At 42.3% G+C, this 19,167-nt stretch overlaps 1 protein-coding gene across 1 annotated transcript; it reads right to left on the reverse strand.

Moving 5' to 3' along the window:
- Positions 1-9,371: 9,371 nt before the first annotated feature.
- On the reverse strand, positions 9,372-11,757 carry rnf182 (ring finger protein 182). Its single transcript, XM_061979876.1, has one exon. The coding sequence runs from the start codon at positions 11,496-11,498 to the stop codon at positions 10,734-10,736; it is 765 nt and encodes a 254-aa protein (XP_061835860.1). The 5' UTR covers positions 11,499-11,757; the 3' UTR covers positions 9,372-10,733.
- Positions 11,758-19,167: the final 7,410 nt, after the last annotated feature.

The following is a 19,167-nucleotide window of genomic DNA, read 5'->3' on the forward strand; positions in this document are numbered from 1 at the left end:
GGCAAAATAAATAAATATAAACTATATACTGTATATATATATATATATATATATATATATATATATATATATATATATATATATATATATATATATATATATATATATATAAATGTGTGTGTATATATATATATATATATATATATATATATATATATATATATATATATATATATATATATATATATATATACATATATATATGATATGTGTGTGTATGTTACTCATCAGTTACTCAGTACTTGAGTAGTTTTTTCACAACATACTTTTTACTTTTACTCAAGTAAATATTTGGGTGACTACTCCTTACTTTTACTTGAGTAATAAATCTCTAAAGTAACAGTACTCTTACTTGAGTACAATTTCTGGCTACTCTACCCACCTCTGATGTTTTGTATGTAATCTCTTTGGCTTCCATCCATTCATCCATCCATTTTCTACCGCTTGTCCCTTTCGTGGTCGCGGGGGGTACTGGAGCCTATCTCAGCTGCATTCGAGTGGAAGGCGGGGTATACCCTGGACAAGTCTCCACCTCATCACAAGGCCAACATAGATAGACAGACAACATTCACACACTAGGGCCAATTTAGTGTTGCCAATCAAGTCATGTCTTTGGAAGTGGGAGGAAGCCAGAGTACCTTTTGGCTTCATTGTCACTAAATCATTTAAAAAATGACCTTTTACCTATTCATCCATACTCTCTTTGTTTATTTATCAATTTCAATACTACACTCTTAGAAATAAAAGTGCTAAGTAGAACCATATAAGGTTCTTCGGCTCGTCCTCATAGGAGAACCCTTTTTGGCTCCAAGTAGAACCTTTTTATAAAGGTTCCACCTGGAACCCTTTTGGAGGGTTCTACCTAGTACCCAACATGAAGGGTTATACCTAGAATTGTGTGTGTAAGGTTCTACACAGAACCCCCCATGAGAGGTTCTACAAAGAACCCATGCAGGGAGTTCCACTAAGAACCCTTTCATGTTTCAAGGGTTACATCTAGAACCCACACAGGGAGTTCCACTAAGAACCCTTTCGTATTTCAAGGGTTTCATCTAGAACCCACACAGGGAGTTCCACTAAGAACCCTTTTGTATTTCAAGGGTTTCATCTAGAACCCACGCAGGGAGTTCCACTAAGAACCCTTTCGTATTTCAAGGGTTTCATCTAGAACCCACACAGGGAGTTCCACTAAGAACTCTTTCGTTTGTCAAGGGTTTCATCTAGAACCCATGCAGGGAGTTCCACTAAGAACCCTTTTGTATTTCAAGGGTTTCATCTAGAACCCACGCAGGGAGTTCCACTAAGAACCCTTTCGTATTTCAAGGGTTTCATCTAGAACCCACACAGGGAGTTCCACTAAGAACCCTTTCGTTTGTCAAGGGTTTCATCTAGAACCCATGTAGGGAGTTCCACTAAGAACCCTTTTATGTTTCAAGGGTTTCATCTAGAACCCATGCAGGGAGTTCCACTAAGAACCCTTTCATGTTTCAAGGGTTTCATCTAGAACCCACACAGGGAGTTCCACTAAGAACTCTTTCATGTTTCAAGGGTTTCATCTAGACCTGACACAGGGGGTTCTAAAAACATCCCTTTTCAAAGGTTTTCACCGATAACCATCTTGTCTTCTGAGGGTTCTATAAAGAACCATGTTGTATTCTACAGATCAGTTTAGTTCATATTATATTGTGGTCATTTATCATGTTGACATTGAACAAACATTCAAAACATTTTAATGAGAAAAACATTTATTTAAAGATAGTCCAACAAAACAGGAGAGGCTGTGTATGTCCCAGGGGAGAACAGGTCAAAAGTCAGCATAGGTCCAGTGGAATCAGCAACATGACAGGCCAGACACATCATGCTGTCCTCAGTAGGTGAATTTGTGTAAATAAATCTCCAGCAATGGTGACATGGCAGAAAGAGACACAAAATAGTTTTAGTTCAATCAATCCAAGGTGCACTTACTGCATTTACTGCGCCTTATTGTAAGCTATCTACAAACAATAAAATAATGCATGGTCCAATGAAAAGAATCAGTGTACATACTGTATGTACTAATTGTGACAGTGGAACAGAATCATGAGAAAGTGAGGGAATCCCACAAAGTTTTCACATTGATTTAAATAATGTTGAAATACTTTTCAGTGTTATGTAACAAGTACTCAAAATGTTACGTATTGTAACAATAATGGAAATCTAGAGACGTCACTATGCCAAAATCAAACAAAATGTATTGGTCCAAAATATGTATTAAATAAGGGATTTTTTTTTTATCAATATGTACAAACAAAGGGCAGCAGCAGGAATTTGACCATTAACAAGAACATAAAGCATGAAATCCCATGCTGCAACACATCTACTCACTACTCCCCACTTCCGACACAGTTGTATAGTCTCTTCACTGAAATGGGTACAACACTGTGGTCCTTGATCCCCAACACAAATCTTTCAATGAAAATAAGAGTTTTTCTCAGTTCCTTTGGGTACTGGACAGCAAAAACAATATAGAGTGACATTAATGCACTCATAGCATATGATTTGTCCATGCTGCTGTCCTCAGTCAAAACCTGTATACCATCCAGGTATAGGGTTATCCTTTGTGCCTGCAAAGGGTTCCCCTCGTGTGTGTTATGGAGCATGATTGCTGGAGTAGGCACGCTTGGCTCCTATGCAATAAAAACAGATACATGTCAGTAAATAAAACCTGTTGTGAAAACAGCAAAATGACTCAATGTTGCCATAATATGGATAATGCCAATTCCTAAATCTTGACCTTAAATGCAGTATTTACCTACAGTAGAGTGTATAGAAAAGATGAGTCCTCTCTGAAAATGGAAGGCAGCAGTAGAATTGCTGCATCCCTAATGAGTCCTGAGGAAATAAAATCATTCTGTAATATTTTTTGTTTTCAGAAATACAGATTGTGGCTCCTATAGATACACATATAGGCCTAGATACCTTGTCTTACTGAATCATCCAGGCAGGCATTGATTGCCCTCTGGCAGCAGTCCTTTAAGTCACAAATAGATGCTCTTTGAACCATCTTCGTTGCCATTCGATCCAGGTCTGTGACCATCAGCTTCTACAAGGAATTGCTCCTTCATTTCCCACAGAAGCTGTAAGGAGGGATAAAAAGTGTCATCTCAAAATACTTGATGATCATAAATGAAATAATACACATACAATTAAATATGGTCAATTCAATGCTTGAAGATACCAACTATTTTAGGAAGCTTCAGTGCGGGAAACTTTTCGATGATTTCCTTTGCCTTGGCAGTTGCCATGAAGGTCTTTCGGTATGCATAGGTTCGTCTCATTCTCCCCTTTAAAGAGTTCAGATCTGGGTGTACCTTAAGCATCTCTGTAGACATTTCATTGATATGAGCTTCAATGCTCCTTTCATCCTCTCTACATTCTTCACTCTCCTGAGCCTATATGCATTCAAGAAAAATGACAAGCAATATAGTAAGAGGTAACCATTAAGATGAGGTGTACATGTTTTTTAAAAAGTTATATAATATGGAAGAATCATCCTTTCTGTAACCTTCGTCTTGTGTTATCTTTCTGCTACCACTATGTTGGAGACCAAGCTCAAGCCCAGTCTCCCTGCTCCTCCTACCCGCACATTAGTGTGTGCTCAACATGGATGTATTAGATCCATGGTGCTCACCAGCCCACCCATCCCTCCAAAGACGAGCTAGATGGCGACCGCAACGCCGCTACCGACAACGTTAAAGCTCCTTCTAACATTGACAATTTATACTATAATATTTCATTAAAATAACAACTACGATAACCTTTTTAGAATGATTTAAGATTAATTGTACAGATATATTGTAACCTATTTTGTTATGGCAGCTCTCAGCAGAGCTTTGTCAGGTATTGTATTGTTTGACCACAATACAATTTGTTTGTTTGTTTTCTACAGGAAAACAAACAAATAAGCAAACGAACAAAACATAACAAGAAAGAAATGCTTAGTCCACCTTTTACCATAAAAGTCCTCAGCTAGGGTCAAGCATGCTGAAATAAGATATTATATTTAGCTCACCTTGATTCTCAGAAGTTTCTTCTGTTCTCTCTCCTGTTCTTCTTTGTTCTGTTCTGTTCACAGTAATCACTATTGGTATGTCACACCTGGTTTGTAGGCAGGGAAGACCAGACCATGTGGTGCAATCCATGGGGCAACCAGCTCTTAACTCACACATGACAGCCACCATCATGCCAGCTCCCTGGCCCAACACACCAAACCTTGCCCTTTCCCCTGGGAGATCAGGGTTCAATTCCCAGCATCAACAAACCCTGATGTAGTAGCCTAAAAGTCAGCATTACAGTGTGATTTTTGCATCAGTTAAGGCTTGGCCTCCGACATCAAAGACCGTTGTCTATCAATGAACTTATATGCAGCTTCACAACTGGACTAAGCCAGTCAGCAGGGTACAGCAGCCATGGGACGAGGCCGATCATGGAAAAGTATGAGGAGGAGACAAATACATGAGTAAAATTGTCTGTAAAATAAGTGTTTAATATTTTTTAAATTGTCTGTCACTAATCCACACATCACCTCAGTATGCATTAACATGGTCACTCTGCATCAACCAGGCCTTGAACTCACAACTTCAAACTGTATCCCTAGATCACCTGACTTGTAACAAACTTCCAAAAGCCTTTGTCCAGTGAGTCGTATAGCTCACTTAGATGCCCCAGAAAGAGGGGTTATATCCTTGCTGCAGGGACCACCTTGCTAGTTCTTTGCTGTGTGTCATTTCCTCCTGAAGAAGGCAGTAGTGTAACTAAACTAAATAAACACAATTATAACTGCTGCGCAGCAATGGGTCGGGTCCGGGCGATTTTTGGCAAATTAAGGCAATTCTGAGCAACAAACAGGAGAACAGGAAGGCAAGACAGTTGACATTATAATGTTCCTTTTGCACCAGTTGAGGCTAAAATCCACAACAATAGAACCAAAGACTGTGGTCTATCATGCTGAGCTAATTGGCAAGTGACAATTCAACAGTGGCTTCACAAATTGATTAAGCCATTCACTGTTGTGCATGCAGATTTGAAACCACTGTAAATATATCAGTTATCAAGACAAAAGTCTGAAAATACACATATTGCATCTAGACAGAATGGAGATATTGGTAATTTGATTTTTTAATTGATTCGATTTTCTCCATAAGTTAATAACTGATGTTTAATCTATCATGACTCTAAAATGTTTGCTTCACAAAGACCATCTGGCATTTTCATGAGCTGTCATCACCACCTTTGTCAGGGCTTGAACCCAGGTTCTTTGGCACCAAGAACCAGCTCCTAAATCCCTGAGCTATTTCTCAAACAGAATCACTAGCCAGACAGCAGTTGTCAAGGCAGATTTCAAAAATGGTCCTCCCAGTCACAGCTAATCTTTGCCTGAGTCAACAAGATTTGCTGATGAAGATCTTGCTTTCTTATAATTAATGGTTGTGGAAATAAATTGGTAACAGAACATTTCAGTTATAGGACTGCCATTATTTGTATGTCTGAACATAAGGTGTAAGGTAATAGACTAGTATGGTGGACCTGATGACTGAAGGCAGCCAGCTGGTTAGCTCAGTCACTATTGCCAGTGACTTTAGACTGGGTGGCAGGTGTTCAAATCCCAAGATGGGCAATTATGTTACAGTTTGATCAACAGGATCTGGGGAAGGAGAGTTTGCTTTAAAATAAACAAAAAAATTGAATATGAAAAGTATTTGTATCAGTAGTCACAAGGAAATGTATTTTGCACCATTATTGGCAAATGTTATCAGGAAGTATGTCCCTGGTGACACAGGATCTTACCCATGCTTTCAACAATCCCTGAAGAACTCTTGCTTCCAAAAACGGTTCTCTGGATCAAAATAGTTCTTACTGGAACCCTTAGTGTTAGTGAGAACCCTTTTAAAACCAATTATTCCGAAAAGGGGTTTTAAAGGGTTCTCTGGATCAAAATGGTTCTTACTGGAACCATTAGCGTTACCAAGAACCCTTGAAAAACCCTTTCTTCGGGAAAGGGTTTTTCAGAAGCAAATGCTTCCAGTTAAAACCTCAGCCCTTGTAGAAGAACTCTTTTGGAACCCTTATTTCTAAGAGTGTAGAGTGACACATCCTTATTCCTTCTTCTTGTTAAGAAAATGGACAACTCAACACAGGAAGTGTCTGAATCATCAGTAATAGTCGTAGACAAGGGTGTAGAATAAACCAGCTTTGCTTCTTCCTACTCCCTCTCAGATTTGTTGAACTGTGCAATGGTAAATATTTCTGAAACAATTACTTACCATGACAACCTGCATATTCTGACGATACCATCAGATATGAAATGATATTTTAACAGAATGATGTCACCGTACTTTTGATGCTGGTTTTCAACCACAATTAGTCTCACTAGAACGTTTAGAAAGTATTTAACAGCCTGTGAGTGTTTCTGTAGCCAACATGTGGGAATGTTGATTGCATCACTGCCAAGGAATGATGTGTTGTCCCTGCAGGCAGGAAAGAAGAGCTTTAAAACATCTTCTTAGCAGCAGAGCAAGCACAAAGTGTACTGGAATGCTTCCACACTCACGAGTGTAGTAGAACCACACAACCACAGTGGTGGGACTTCAAAAACGTTTAAATACTGAAGACATGTCTGGCATTTCCTGCCACTGTGGAATTTCAAGAATGTTTTATCACGTGAATTTACTTTTTTTCTATTTTCTTCAACGTTCCTCTCTAATCACACAAACAAATGAGTAGGTGTGGATCGTTGGGGTGATCGGGGTCATCCATTCGGTCACATGACTCGCTGCAGCTGTGAGGAAGGACGCTCTCTGGTGGTGCAGTCTGCAGAAAGCACCTTTTATCAAAGCAATACAAGGCTGACATGTTCAACAGGGTTGAATACTTTTTGCAAAGGTGCTGGATGTTTAAACACACTATGTGGAACACGGTGGATGGAAATCACTTGTATTTTATTGTTAGGCTAAACCAGGAATCGGCAACCCAAAATGTTGAAAGAGCCATATTGGACCTCTCCATGTACTGGATATAAACGACCTGCCATGTGAGGATGTTAATACCCAGATGTATGCAGATGACACGGTTATTTCTACTTGGGGAAAGGACGATGAAACGGTTGCCAAAAAACTTCAGGAGCCATGGAGAAGGTGGCAAGATGGCTACATGACTCTAGTCTTACATTAAACATTAAGAAAACGGCAACAATGTATTTTGTAAACAAATATAAAATGTCATCATTTCCAAATATAACTGTTAATAAGGAAATAATACAAAATGTTAGTGAATATCGTTACCTGGGTGTCATTTTAGACCCAACACTTGGCTTTAAAAAACATATCAAACAGATGTGCCAGAGTGTTAAGTACAACATGTTCAAATGTATCAGGAATTTGTTAACACTGGAGGCAGCTCAAACTTACTTTAATGCAATGATTATGTCTCGTTTTTATTATTGCATAACATGTTGGTCCCAGGCAAGCAAAATGACACTGAGGCCATTGGAAACCTTGCACAAACAATCGCTCAAAATCCTTGACCGAAAACCACAACACCACCATCACTATTTAGTTCTCCAAAAATATCGCTTATTAAATTTTGCTAACATTCAAACATTAGCATCAATACGAATGGCCCATCGAATCCTTAATAACACTGCCCCAGCGCCACTTAAGCACTTTGTCCAGTTTACATCTGCTGTGACAACTAGAAACACACAAGCCTCCACCAGGGGGCATTGTAGCGTACCCAAATGTAAAACCTGTTTTGCACAATCAGCCTTTTCATATAAAGCGATAAAGGAATGGAACAACCTCACAACAAACTTGAAAAGTCTAACAGATTACTCTTCATTCACAATTGAAGTTAAAAAGTGGCTGAGGTGGGCACTATGTTTGACATGTCAACTTCATGTGTATTATATTTATGCATGAGAACATTTTGTTGTAAACTGTGAGGTGTGTGTGTTAAAATCATGGTTGTTTTTACAAATGACAGATGTGAACAAGAGCACGTATTGTCTATGTGTTGTGATGTAAATGAGGTGTGGTTGTATTGTATAATGTCAGAACTTGGTCCTTGAGGTTTGTTTTTCCGGAAGGCAACGGAAAATTGGCGCGGGCAAGACGTGAGTGTGAGTACATGTTTAATATTTAAACTCAAAAAGCTCAAAAGGTATAAACAAAAGGCGCTCACAGCGGAGGTATAACAACTTGGCTATGAAAACAAAAGGCGCGTACAAAGGCGGAAAACTATGAACAAGAAACAAAAACTTACTTGGCATGGAACTGTGAACATGACATGAAGAAGAGTGATCCTAAAGTGGGCAGAGCATAAATGTGATGTCGCCAGCCTGACCAACAGAAAATGAAAAGCTTAAATAACACAGACATGATTAACAACAGGTGCGTGGCTCAAAACGTGAAACAGGTGCGTGACATGACAGGTGAAAACTAATGGGTTGCTATGGAAACAAAACAAGGGAGTGAACAACCAGGAACTAAGAAAGTGTCCAAAAAACAAACAGCACATGGCCAAACAAAAACATGATCAACACAGACATGACATATAATAAGTATGTGTCAATGAAAGGGCATTTTATGACTTTTCTTAATTTGATTACATGCTATTAGGGATGTCCGATAATGGCTTTTTGCCGATATCCCGATATTGTCCAACTCTTAAATTACCGATACCGATATCAACCGATACTGATATCAACCGATATATACAGTCGTGAAATCAACACATTGATATGCCTAATTTGGACAACCAGGTATGGTGAAGATAAGGTACTTTTAAAAAAAATTCATAAAATAAAATAAGATAAATAAAGTAAAAACATTTTCTTGAATAAAAAAGAAAGTAAAACAATATAAAAACAGTTACATAGAAACAAGTAATTAATGAAAATGAGTAAAATTAACTGTTAAAGGTTAGTACTATTAGTGGACCAGCAGCATACACAATCATGTGTGCTTACGGACTGTATCCCTTGCAGACTGTATTGATATATATTGATATATAATGTAGGAACCAGAATATTAATAACAGAAACAAACAACCCTTTTGTGTGAATGAGTGTGAATGAGTGTAAATGGGGGAGGGAGGTTTTTTGGGATGGTGCACTAATTGTAAGTGTATCTTGTGTTTTTTATGTTGATTTGATTAAAAAAACCAAAAAAACCCCGATACCGATAATTTAAAAAAAAACGATACCGATAATTTCCGATATTACATTTTAATGCATATATCGGCCGATAATATCGGCCTGCCGATATTATCGGACATCTCTACATGCTATAATTTTATTGTTATAATTTTATTGCATGATTTTTGTATCTCTTTAATTTAGGAAGCCAGAGGCTCCAGCGCCCCCGCGACCCCAAAAGGGAATAAGCGGTAGAAAATGGATGGATGGATGGATGGATGGGACTGCAGATGGAAATTAGCTATTTAGTTATAATCTGGTGCAGAACATATCTGTCTTTGAGCTTAATGTTTATGTGCATTGTCCCTTCAAATGAAGACTAAACTAAACTAAACTAAAATACAAAAAAAAAATCTGCCTGGAGCTGCAAAAAATGTAAAGCCTTATATAAGTGTTAAAAGGAAGGCAACACATGATGTAAGTGTTTATATTGTCTATATTAGACTATTATCAAAATGACTATGTGTGTTAGGCTGATGCAAATCTTCGTTGACAGAAATGTTGAAATTTAATATTTATTCTACACATTTTTACAACATTGGAAAACATTACTAAAACGGATGCTTTTCAGAGGGTGTGATAATTCCTGGAAATGACTGGCTTACAATGGCCCAAGGTAAAGATGTGTGTGTTCAGGTTGAAGGAAACGGAAACTACAAATAAAATGAGCCAAATATACCTGAAATACGAGGCATAATGATGCATTATGTACATACAGCTAGCACAAATAGCATGTTACCATGAATTGATTAACGTGGACCCCGACTTAAACAAGTTGAAAAACTTATTCGGGTGTTACCATTTAGTGGTCAATTGTACAGAATATGTACTGTACTGTGCAATCTACTAATAAAAGTTTAAATCAATCAATCAATCAATTAAATATTAGCTTGCTGTCATGCAGTGACCAAATTTGTCTGATTAGCACTCCACACAAGTCAATAACATCAACAAAGCTCACCTTTGTGCATTCACGCACAGCATAAGACTTTGGACGGACAAATAGAGACGAAGAAGGAGTGGCATAAAACACATCTTTCTGTGGCAGCATCAAGGAAAGTTGTACATGCAAACAAACTACGGTGCGTTCAAGGACTGCCGAAATGAGGACAAAATTGCGTTTGGCAAATACTCTCATCAGTGAAGCATGTTTAATGTAAACAGTGGGATTTCTAACAATTAGGAAGGTCTGTGTCGTGTTTGTCCTCCTACAGAAACCATATTAAAACAAAAAATAGATTTTTTTTCCTCATCTTTTTCCATTTTCATACATTTTTGAAAAAGCTCCAGGAAGCCACTAAGGCGACGCCAAAGAGCCGCTTGTGGCTCGAAAGCTGCGCGTTGTCGACCCCCGGGCTATAGATAAACATCACATGCATGTTCTCTTGTAAGTGATGACTAATGACTTCTATCATTGGATTCCTAATGAGGAGGTACGGTTACCATAATGGCTCAAAAATACTTCCAAGCAGTATGCTACATGTACCCCCCATTGGTCCCACTATGGCGGCATGCATTTCCAGACCTCCCGGCAGAAGCACTGGCAGAAGCCGTAGAACATGACAACAACCAGGCTGGTGGGGATCAGGCCGACCAGCAGCACCCCCACAGTGGTCTGCTGCATGATAAGCAGGTAGACCCCCATGGGCAGCGAGCTGAAAAAGAGCAGGCCCAGCATCCACACCAGCACCCGGGCCGAGGTCTGGCACAGAAGGGCGACGCAGTTCCACCAGGTCCACCTCTGTGTGATGGACGCCATGGAGTCCTGGCTGGACAAACGGTTCGGAGCGTGGGTTCCACCTGGCCCGTGCAGGGTGTCCTGGCTCAGGGAGGGACGCGGCAGAGTGTCCATGATGGTGATGACCACAAAGTTAGGAGAGCCTCGGATGGAAGAGTAAGTAGAGGGGTCGCCCAGGTTTCTGGGGTCGAGCAGCAGTTCTGTGGTGTTTTCCTGGCGGTACTGAAGGTTCCTGCGGTTCCTGCTTTGCAAAGTCAACATGGCCACCAGGCTGCGGTCGTCTGGCAGGCTGCTCACCACCTCTCCCAGCAGGCTGGTGGCGTAGCGGCAGAAGGGGCACACCACGCTACTCGGGGGTGACTCTCCCAAGTCGTGGATTTTCGCGAGACATTTGGCACACAGGCAGTGGCAGCATTCCAACACCTTTGGCCTGCGACACCCCAGATTGTAAGCACAGTAGCAAATCTTGCACTCCAGCTCTTCCGCATGGCTGCCAACATCCTGAGCGCAGGTCTTTACCTCGAACATCTCAAAGTCTATCTTGACTGAAGATCAGCAGGAGATTCCCTACTAGCTATGGTCCAGGCTCAGCCAGGGGGGACCCAGAGGCCCCCTTTCCATTCATGGAGACAATTCCTGACTGTTGTGGAGCTTTCAGGATCATGGTGCTGCGGTCCTGCAGGCTCCAGTGCTGTGAAATACCAGAAGGAGAGGTCTCTACAGCCGGAGGATCTCGTCAGGTTCCTATGAAGGTGGAGGGTCTGATTTTGTTTGGCGCCGAAGACCTTTCAAGGGGGAGGCTGCATGCGAGTGTGTGAGGCCGAGAGATAACTATTAACACAGCAACAAGGACAACAAAGGCCAGCCTGTGCAAACAAGTGCTGGAATTTTCGAGCCGGATCTTTTCTTGCTCAGTGAAATTCAGTCCAATTAGTGACTGACAAACTATCCCTATGTGAAACTAGCTCTCACATGTTCACTCACTGACAAAAATATTTCAAATCAACATGCACCTTACATTGTTTGAGCACCTTTAAGTCAAGATTTGTGACTGCTGCCATCTACAAAACCCAAAACCAGTGAAGTTGGCGCTTTGTGTAATTCGTAAATAAAAACAGAAAACAATGATTTGCAAATTCTTTACAACTTATATTCAATTGAATAGACTGCAAAGACAAGATATTTAATGATCAAACTGATAAACTTAATTTTTTTTGCCAATAATTATTAACTTAGAATTTAATGGCAGCAACACATTGCAAAAAAGTTGGCAGAGGGGCATTTTTACCACTGTGTTACATGGCCTTTCCTTTTAACAACACTCAGTAAACGTTTGGGAACTGAGGAGACCAATTTTTGAAGCTTTTCAGGTGGAATTATTTCCCATTCTTGCTTGATGTACAGCTTAAGTTGTTCAACAGTCCAGGGGTCTCTGTTGTGGTATTTTAGGCTTCATAATGCGCCACACATTTTCAATGGGAAACAGGTCTGGACTACAGGCAGGCCAGTCTAGTACCCGCACTCTTTTACTATGAAGCCACGCTGTTGTAACACGGCTTGGCTTTGTCATGCTGAAATAAGCAAGCATGATAACGTTGCTTGGATGGCAACATATGTTGTTCCAAAACCTGTATGTACCTTTCAGCATTAATGGTGCCTTCACAGCTGTGTAAGTTACCCATGCCTTGGGCACTAATACACCCCCATACCATCACAGATGCTGGCTTTTCAACTTTGCGCCTATAACAATCCGGATGATTCTTTTCTTCTTTGTTCCAGATGACACGACGTCCACAGTGTCCAAAAACAATTTGAAATGTGGACTCGTCAGACCACAGAAGCCTTTTACACTTTGCATCAGTCCATCTTAGATGAGCTTTGGCCCAGTGAAGCCGGCGGCGTTTCTGGGTGTTGTTGATAAATGGCTTTCACTTTGCATAGTAGAGTTTTAACTTGCACTTACAGATGTAGCGACCAACTGTACTTACTGACATTGGTTTTCTCAAGTGTTCCTGAGCCCATGTGGTGATATCCTTTACACACCGATGTCGCTTTTTGATGCAGTACCGCTTGAGGGATCGAAGGTCCGTAATATCATCACTTACGTGCAGTGATTTCTCCAGATTCTCTGAACCTTTTGATGATATTACGGACCGTAGATGGTGAAATCCCTAAATTCCTTACAATAGCTGGTTGAGAAATGTTGTTCTTAAACTGTTGGACAATTTGCTCACGCATTTGTTCACAAAGTGGTGTTCCCTCGCCCCATCCTTGTTTGTGAATGACTGAGCATTTCATGGAAGCTGCTTTTATACCAAATCATGGCACTCACATGTTCCCAATTAGCCTGTTCACCTGTGGGATGTTCCAAATAAGCATTTGATGAGCATTCCTCAACTTTCTCAGTCTTTTTTGCCACTTGTGCCAGCTTTTTTGAAACATGTTGCAGGCATCAAATTCTAAATGAGCTAATATTTGCAGAAAAAAACAACCTTTTCCAGTTCGAACATTAATTATCTTGCCTTTGCAGTCAATTCAGTTGAATATAGGTTGAAAAGGATTTGCAAATCATTGTATTCTGTTTTTATTTACCATTTACACAACGTGCCAACTTCACTGGTTTTGGGTTTTGCACTTTATGTTGTGTTCAGGTTATATTTCTAAGACTATTACGCATTGTTCCTTATAGACAAATATGTTTAGATTGTGCATTCTGGGGGAGAAATAATTGAGCAGAAGTGGAAAGTGGAGCAGGTCATTCTTCATAAACAACCCAACAGCAGTCCAGAGCAGCTAAAAAAAAAATAAAAAAATCCAAGATGGCGGCGCGCACAGACGGAGCGGCTTACGGCTCTCCATTTCAGTGCTCTTTCTTCCTTCTTTTCTTCATGTTTTTTTTCCTTTTGTGCACCACCTGTACTGCAAACACCCGGTACACCCGCCAGTCACTCTTGGATATCGGTAACTCGCACCAGATATCTGTTTCGAGCGACTTTCACCACGAGCACAACATCCCAGATGACATAGCGAGAGCACAGGGCTCTCCGTGGTTTGTTGTCGGGTCTGGGAGACGGCGCAGACGGAGGAGGGAGAGGAAGCAGAAGCGTGGCCGCAGGTCCGGCGTCTTGCTCAGGCTTAGGAAACAACCCCACAAGCCACCTCTACCAAGCCTGTTCCTCTCTAATGCCAGATCCCTTGTACAGAAGATGGACGACCTGGAGTTACAACTTGCTGGAAACCGCTATGTTCGGGACTGTTGTGCTATGATTATCACCGAAACCTGGCTTCACCCGGAAATACCCGATGCTAGCATGCAGCTAGCCGGACGCACTCTGCTCCGCCGGGACAGAACTAAGGACTCCGGTAAGAGCAGAGGGGGGGGGGCTCTGTATCTACGTGCATGAGAACTGGTGCAACAACGGGACAATCACTGAACAGCACTGTTGCCCGGACGTGGAGTACATGTCTGTTAGATGTCTGCCTTTTTTTCTCCCGAGAGAGCTGTCTGTTGTTATCATCACGGCTGTGTATATTCCACCGGACGCCAAAGTAAACACAGCGCTCTCTCTTCTGCTGAACACCGTCAACGAACAGCAGCGGGCCCACCCCGACGGTGTTCATATCATAGCAGGGGATTTTAATAAGGCCAATCTGAAGACTGTACTCCCTAAGTTCTACCAGCACGTGAAGTGTTCTACAAGGGGCAAGAACACCCTGGACCACGTGTATACCAACATAAAGCACGCGTACAGAGCTACACCCCTCCCCCAGCTTGGACAGTCAGACCATCTTTCCCTCCTGCTCTCTCCTACCTACACCCCCATCAGACGCCAGGCCAGGCCTATCACAAAGACTGTTATGACCTGGCCTGACGATGCACTCCCCAAACTTCAGGACTGCTTCCAACACACAGACTGGGACCTCTTCCAACAACAGGAGCTGGAGACAGCCACAGGAACGGTGCTGGACTACATAAAGTTCTGCATCGGGAATGTGACTGTGGAAAAAACCATCCGGGTTTACCCCAACAAGAAACCCTGGATGACCAGCCAGGTCCGCACACTCCTCAGGGCCCGCGACGCAGCCTTCAGGTCAGGGGACAGGGCACTGTACAGTGTTGCTAGAGCCGACCTGAAGAGAGGGATTAAAAAAAGCAAAGGCGGACCACAGGAGGTGCATAGAGTCCCATCTGTCCAGCAAAAACTCACGGGAGGTGTGGCGGGGCATTCATGACATCACGAACTTCAGAGGCTGCAATATGACAACTGCGGATCAGAGTGCGACACTGGCAGAGGAGCTTAACTGTTTCTTTGCCCGTTTCGAAACCCCCCAGCGACACTCATCTGCTCCAGCCCTGCCCCCGCCCCCACCGGGCTCCGGCGCCACTCCACTCACTGTACAGGAGCACAGTGTCAGACGAGTGCTCCTGGCTGTGAACCCCAGGAAGGCTACCGGACCAGACGGAGTACCTGGAAAGGTGCTCAGGACGTGCGCCCACCAGCTCGCTCCCCCCCTCACCAGGATCTTCAACTTCTCCCTGGCTCAGGCAGTCATCCCATCCTGCCTGAAGTCATCTACAATAATCCCGGTGCCGAAGAAGTCTCCCATCACCAGCCTGAATGATTACCGACCAGTGGCCCTCACTCCGGTAATCATGAAGTGCTTTGAGCGACTTGTTCTCCAGCACATCAAGGACCATATCCCTCCAGACTTCGACCCCCACCAGTTCGCATACCGGGCGAACAGGTCCACAGAGGACGCCATCGCTGTTGCTCTCCACTCTGCTCTGAACCACCTGGAGCAGCAGCAGAGCTACGTCCGGATGCTCTCTGTGGACTATAGCTCTGCCTTCAATACAATAATCCCGGACAGACTCTGCAATAAACTGGACACTCTTGACCTCCCCCCTCTCACAAACGCCTGGATAAGGGACTTCCTAACGGACCGACCCCAGAATGTGAGACTTGGCCCGCACCTCTCATCCTCCCGCACGCTGAGCATCAGCTCCCCACAGGGCTGTGTGCTGAGCCCCCTCCTCTACTGCCTTTACACCCATGACTGCAGTCCGGCCCACAGTGACAACCTTACCGTCAAGTTCGCCGACGATACCACAGTGGTCGGGCTCATCTCCAGGGGTGACGAGGCTGCCTACAGAGAGGAGGTCCTGAAGCTGACGGCCTGGTCTTCGGAGAACAACCTCGCTCTCAACACCAGCAAGACCAGAGAGATCATCGTCGACTTCAGGAGGAGCAGCACCGACCCTGCCCCCCTCTACATCAACGGCGAGCGTGTAGAGAGGGTCCACACCTTCAGGTACCTTGGAGTCCACATCTCTAATGACTTCTCCTGGACAGTCAACACCACATCAATCATCAAGAAGGCTCAGCAGCGGCTACACTTCCTTAGAGTCCTCGGGAAGTACAACCTGAAGCCTGACCTGCTGCTGACCTTCTACCGCTCGTCCATCGAGAGCCTGCTGACCTACTGTATTACGGTATGGTACGGCAGCTGCACTGCAGCAGACAGGGAGAGGCTGCAAAGAGTGGTCAAGACGGCTCAGAAGATCATCGGCCGCCCTCTCCCCTCTCTGACGGACATCTACACCTCCCGCTGCCTCAACAGAGCCAGTGCCATCATCAAGGACAGCACCCACCCTGGCTCTGACCTGTTCCACCTGCTGCCCTCTGGGAAGCGCTACAGGTGCATTAAAACCAAAACAAACAGGCTAAAGAACAGCTTCTTCCCCAGGGCCATAACCATCCTGAACGGACTGCCCCATTGTCCCTCATAACTGCCTTCTCTTCGGTGCAATAACCCATTCCACCAACCACCCTGTTTTTTTTGGGGTTTTTTTCATGTATATATTCATTTCACACCATATTCATTGCACTTCTACATTTTTTATATTTTTATATATTTGCACATTGTTTTTCTAGCATGCACACATCGCACTGTATGGAATGGCCTCAATCTCGTTACCTTGCGTAATGACAATAAAGCTGATTCTGATTCTGATAAACGGGTCATGCTCTGTTTTTAACGGGCGTATTTGTTTCCTTCTGAAGTTATATTATTTGTCCATCCATCCATCCATTTTCTACCGCTTATTCCCTTTGGGGTCGCGGGGGGCGCTGGAGCCTATCTCAGCTACAATCGGGCGGAAGGCGGGGTACACCCTGGACAAGTCGCCACCTCATCGCAGTATATTATTTGTACTGATGAGTAATCACGATGACAACTCGTGATTACCATTCTGATAAGAATGCTTTTTTTTTTTTAAAGTATAGCTGTACAGAGATAAAACACAAAAGTTCAATGTTATATAAGAAGATGATTTGAATACCACCGGCTAGTTTATCTTACCATTAGTGGTTTAATAAATCATATATATTATTTTCAATGTCTGTACTGTATTTTTCACAACTCCTATTTACAGTCGTCCCTCGCCACATCATGCTTCACTAATTGAACTCAAAATATCAATACTACAGTATTGGCCAATATATAAGTCCAAACCAATCAGAGTGCACTTTTAAGTATTGTGGCCACTGATTGGCTCAGCCTCAGGCTTCATTACGGGGAAGCAAAAGAGTGTTAACATGACTATATGGGTGTTACTTCATGTCTGGAGGGCTTAAATAATGTTAAACATCTTATTTAGAAAGTCTTAAAACAGTTTTTTTATATACGCTCTAGCTATGAAAACAATTTGAAATTATGTTTTACAATTGAATATACAAAACCCAAAACCAGTGAAGTTGGCACGATGTGTAAATCGTAAATAAAAACAGAAAACAATGATTTGCAAATCCATTTCAACCTATATTCAATTGAATAGACTGCAAAGAGAAGATACTTAATGTTCAAACTGGAAAACGTTGTTATTTTCGCTTGGAATTTGATGCCTGCAACATGTTTCAAAAAAGCTGGCACAAGTGGCAAAAAAGACTGAGAAAGTTGAGGAATGCTCATCAAACACTTATTTGGAACATCCCACTGGTGAACAAGCTAATTGGGAACAGGTGGGTGCCATGATTGGGTATAAAAGCAGCTTCCATGTAATGCTCAGTCATTCACAAACAAGGATAGGGCGAGGGTCACCACTTTGTGAACAAATGCGTGAGCAAATTTTCGAACAGTTTAAGAATAACATTTCTCAATGAGCTGTTGCAAGGAATTTAGGGACTTCACCATCTAAGGTCTGTAATATCATCAACAATTTCAGAGAATCTGGAGGAATTACTGAACGCAACATTGAATACCCGTGACCTTGGATCCCTACTGCATCAAAAAGCGACATCAGTGTGTAAAGGATATCATGGGCTCAGGAACACTTCAGAAAACCACTGTCAGTAACTACAGTTTGTCGCTACATCTGTAAGTGCAAGTTAAAACTCTATTGTGCAAAGGGAAAGCCATTCATCAACAACACCCAGAAACGCAGCCGGCTTCGCTGGGCCCAAGCTCATCTAAGATTGACTGATGCAAAGTGGAAAAGTGTTCTGTGGTCTGACGAGTCCTCATTTCAAATTGTTTTTGGAAACTGTGGACGTTGTGTCCTCCGGACCAAAGAGGAAAAGAACCACCCGGATTGTTAGAGGCGCAAAGTTCAAAAGCCAGCATCTGTGATGGTATGGGGGTGTATTAGTGCCCAAGGCATGGGTAACTTACACATCTGTGAAGGCACCATTAATGCTGAAAGGTACATACAGGTTTTGGAGCAGCATATGTTGCCATCCAAGCAACGTTATCATGGACGCCCCTGCTTATTTCAGCAAGACAATGCCAAGCCACATGTTACAACAGCATGGCTTCATTGTAAAAGAGTGCGGGTACTCGACTGGCCTGCCTGTAGTCCAGACCTGTCTCCCATTGAAAATGTGTGGCGCATTATGAAGCCTAAAATACAACAACAGAGACCAAGAATGGGAAATAATTCCAAATTTCAATTCCAATTTCAAAAATTGGTCTCCTCAGTTCCCAAACGTTTACTGAGTGTTGTTCAAAGGAAAAGCCATGTAACACAGTGGTAAAAATGCCCCTCTGCCAACTTTTTTGCAATGTTCTAAGTTAATGATTATTTGCAAAAAAAAAAAAGTAAGTTTCTCAGTTTGAACATTAATTATATTGTCTTTGCAGTGTATTCAATTGAATATAAGTTGAAATATATATATATATTTATGTAATTGTGTGCTAA

This window comes from Nerophis lumbriciformis, linkage group LG19, assembly GCF_033978685.3.
Source record: "Nerophis lumbriciformis linkage group LG19, RoL_Nlum_v2.1, whole genome shotgun sequence".
Classification (NCBI taxonomy): Eukaryota; Metazoa; Chordata; class Actinopteri; order Syngnathiformes; family Syngnathidae; genus Nerophis; species Nerophis lumbriciformis.

Excerpts from the sequence above, each read along its gene's own strand:
- rnf182 (XM_061979876.1), bottom strand. The coding sequence starts at position 11,498 with ATGTTCGAGGTAAAGACCTGCGCTCAGGATGTTGGCAGCCATGCGGAA.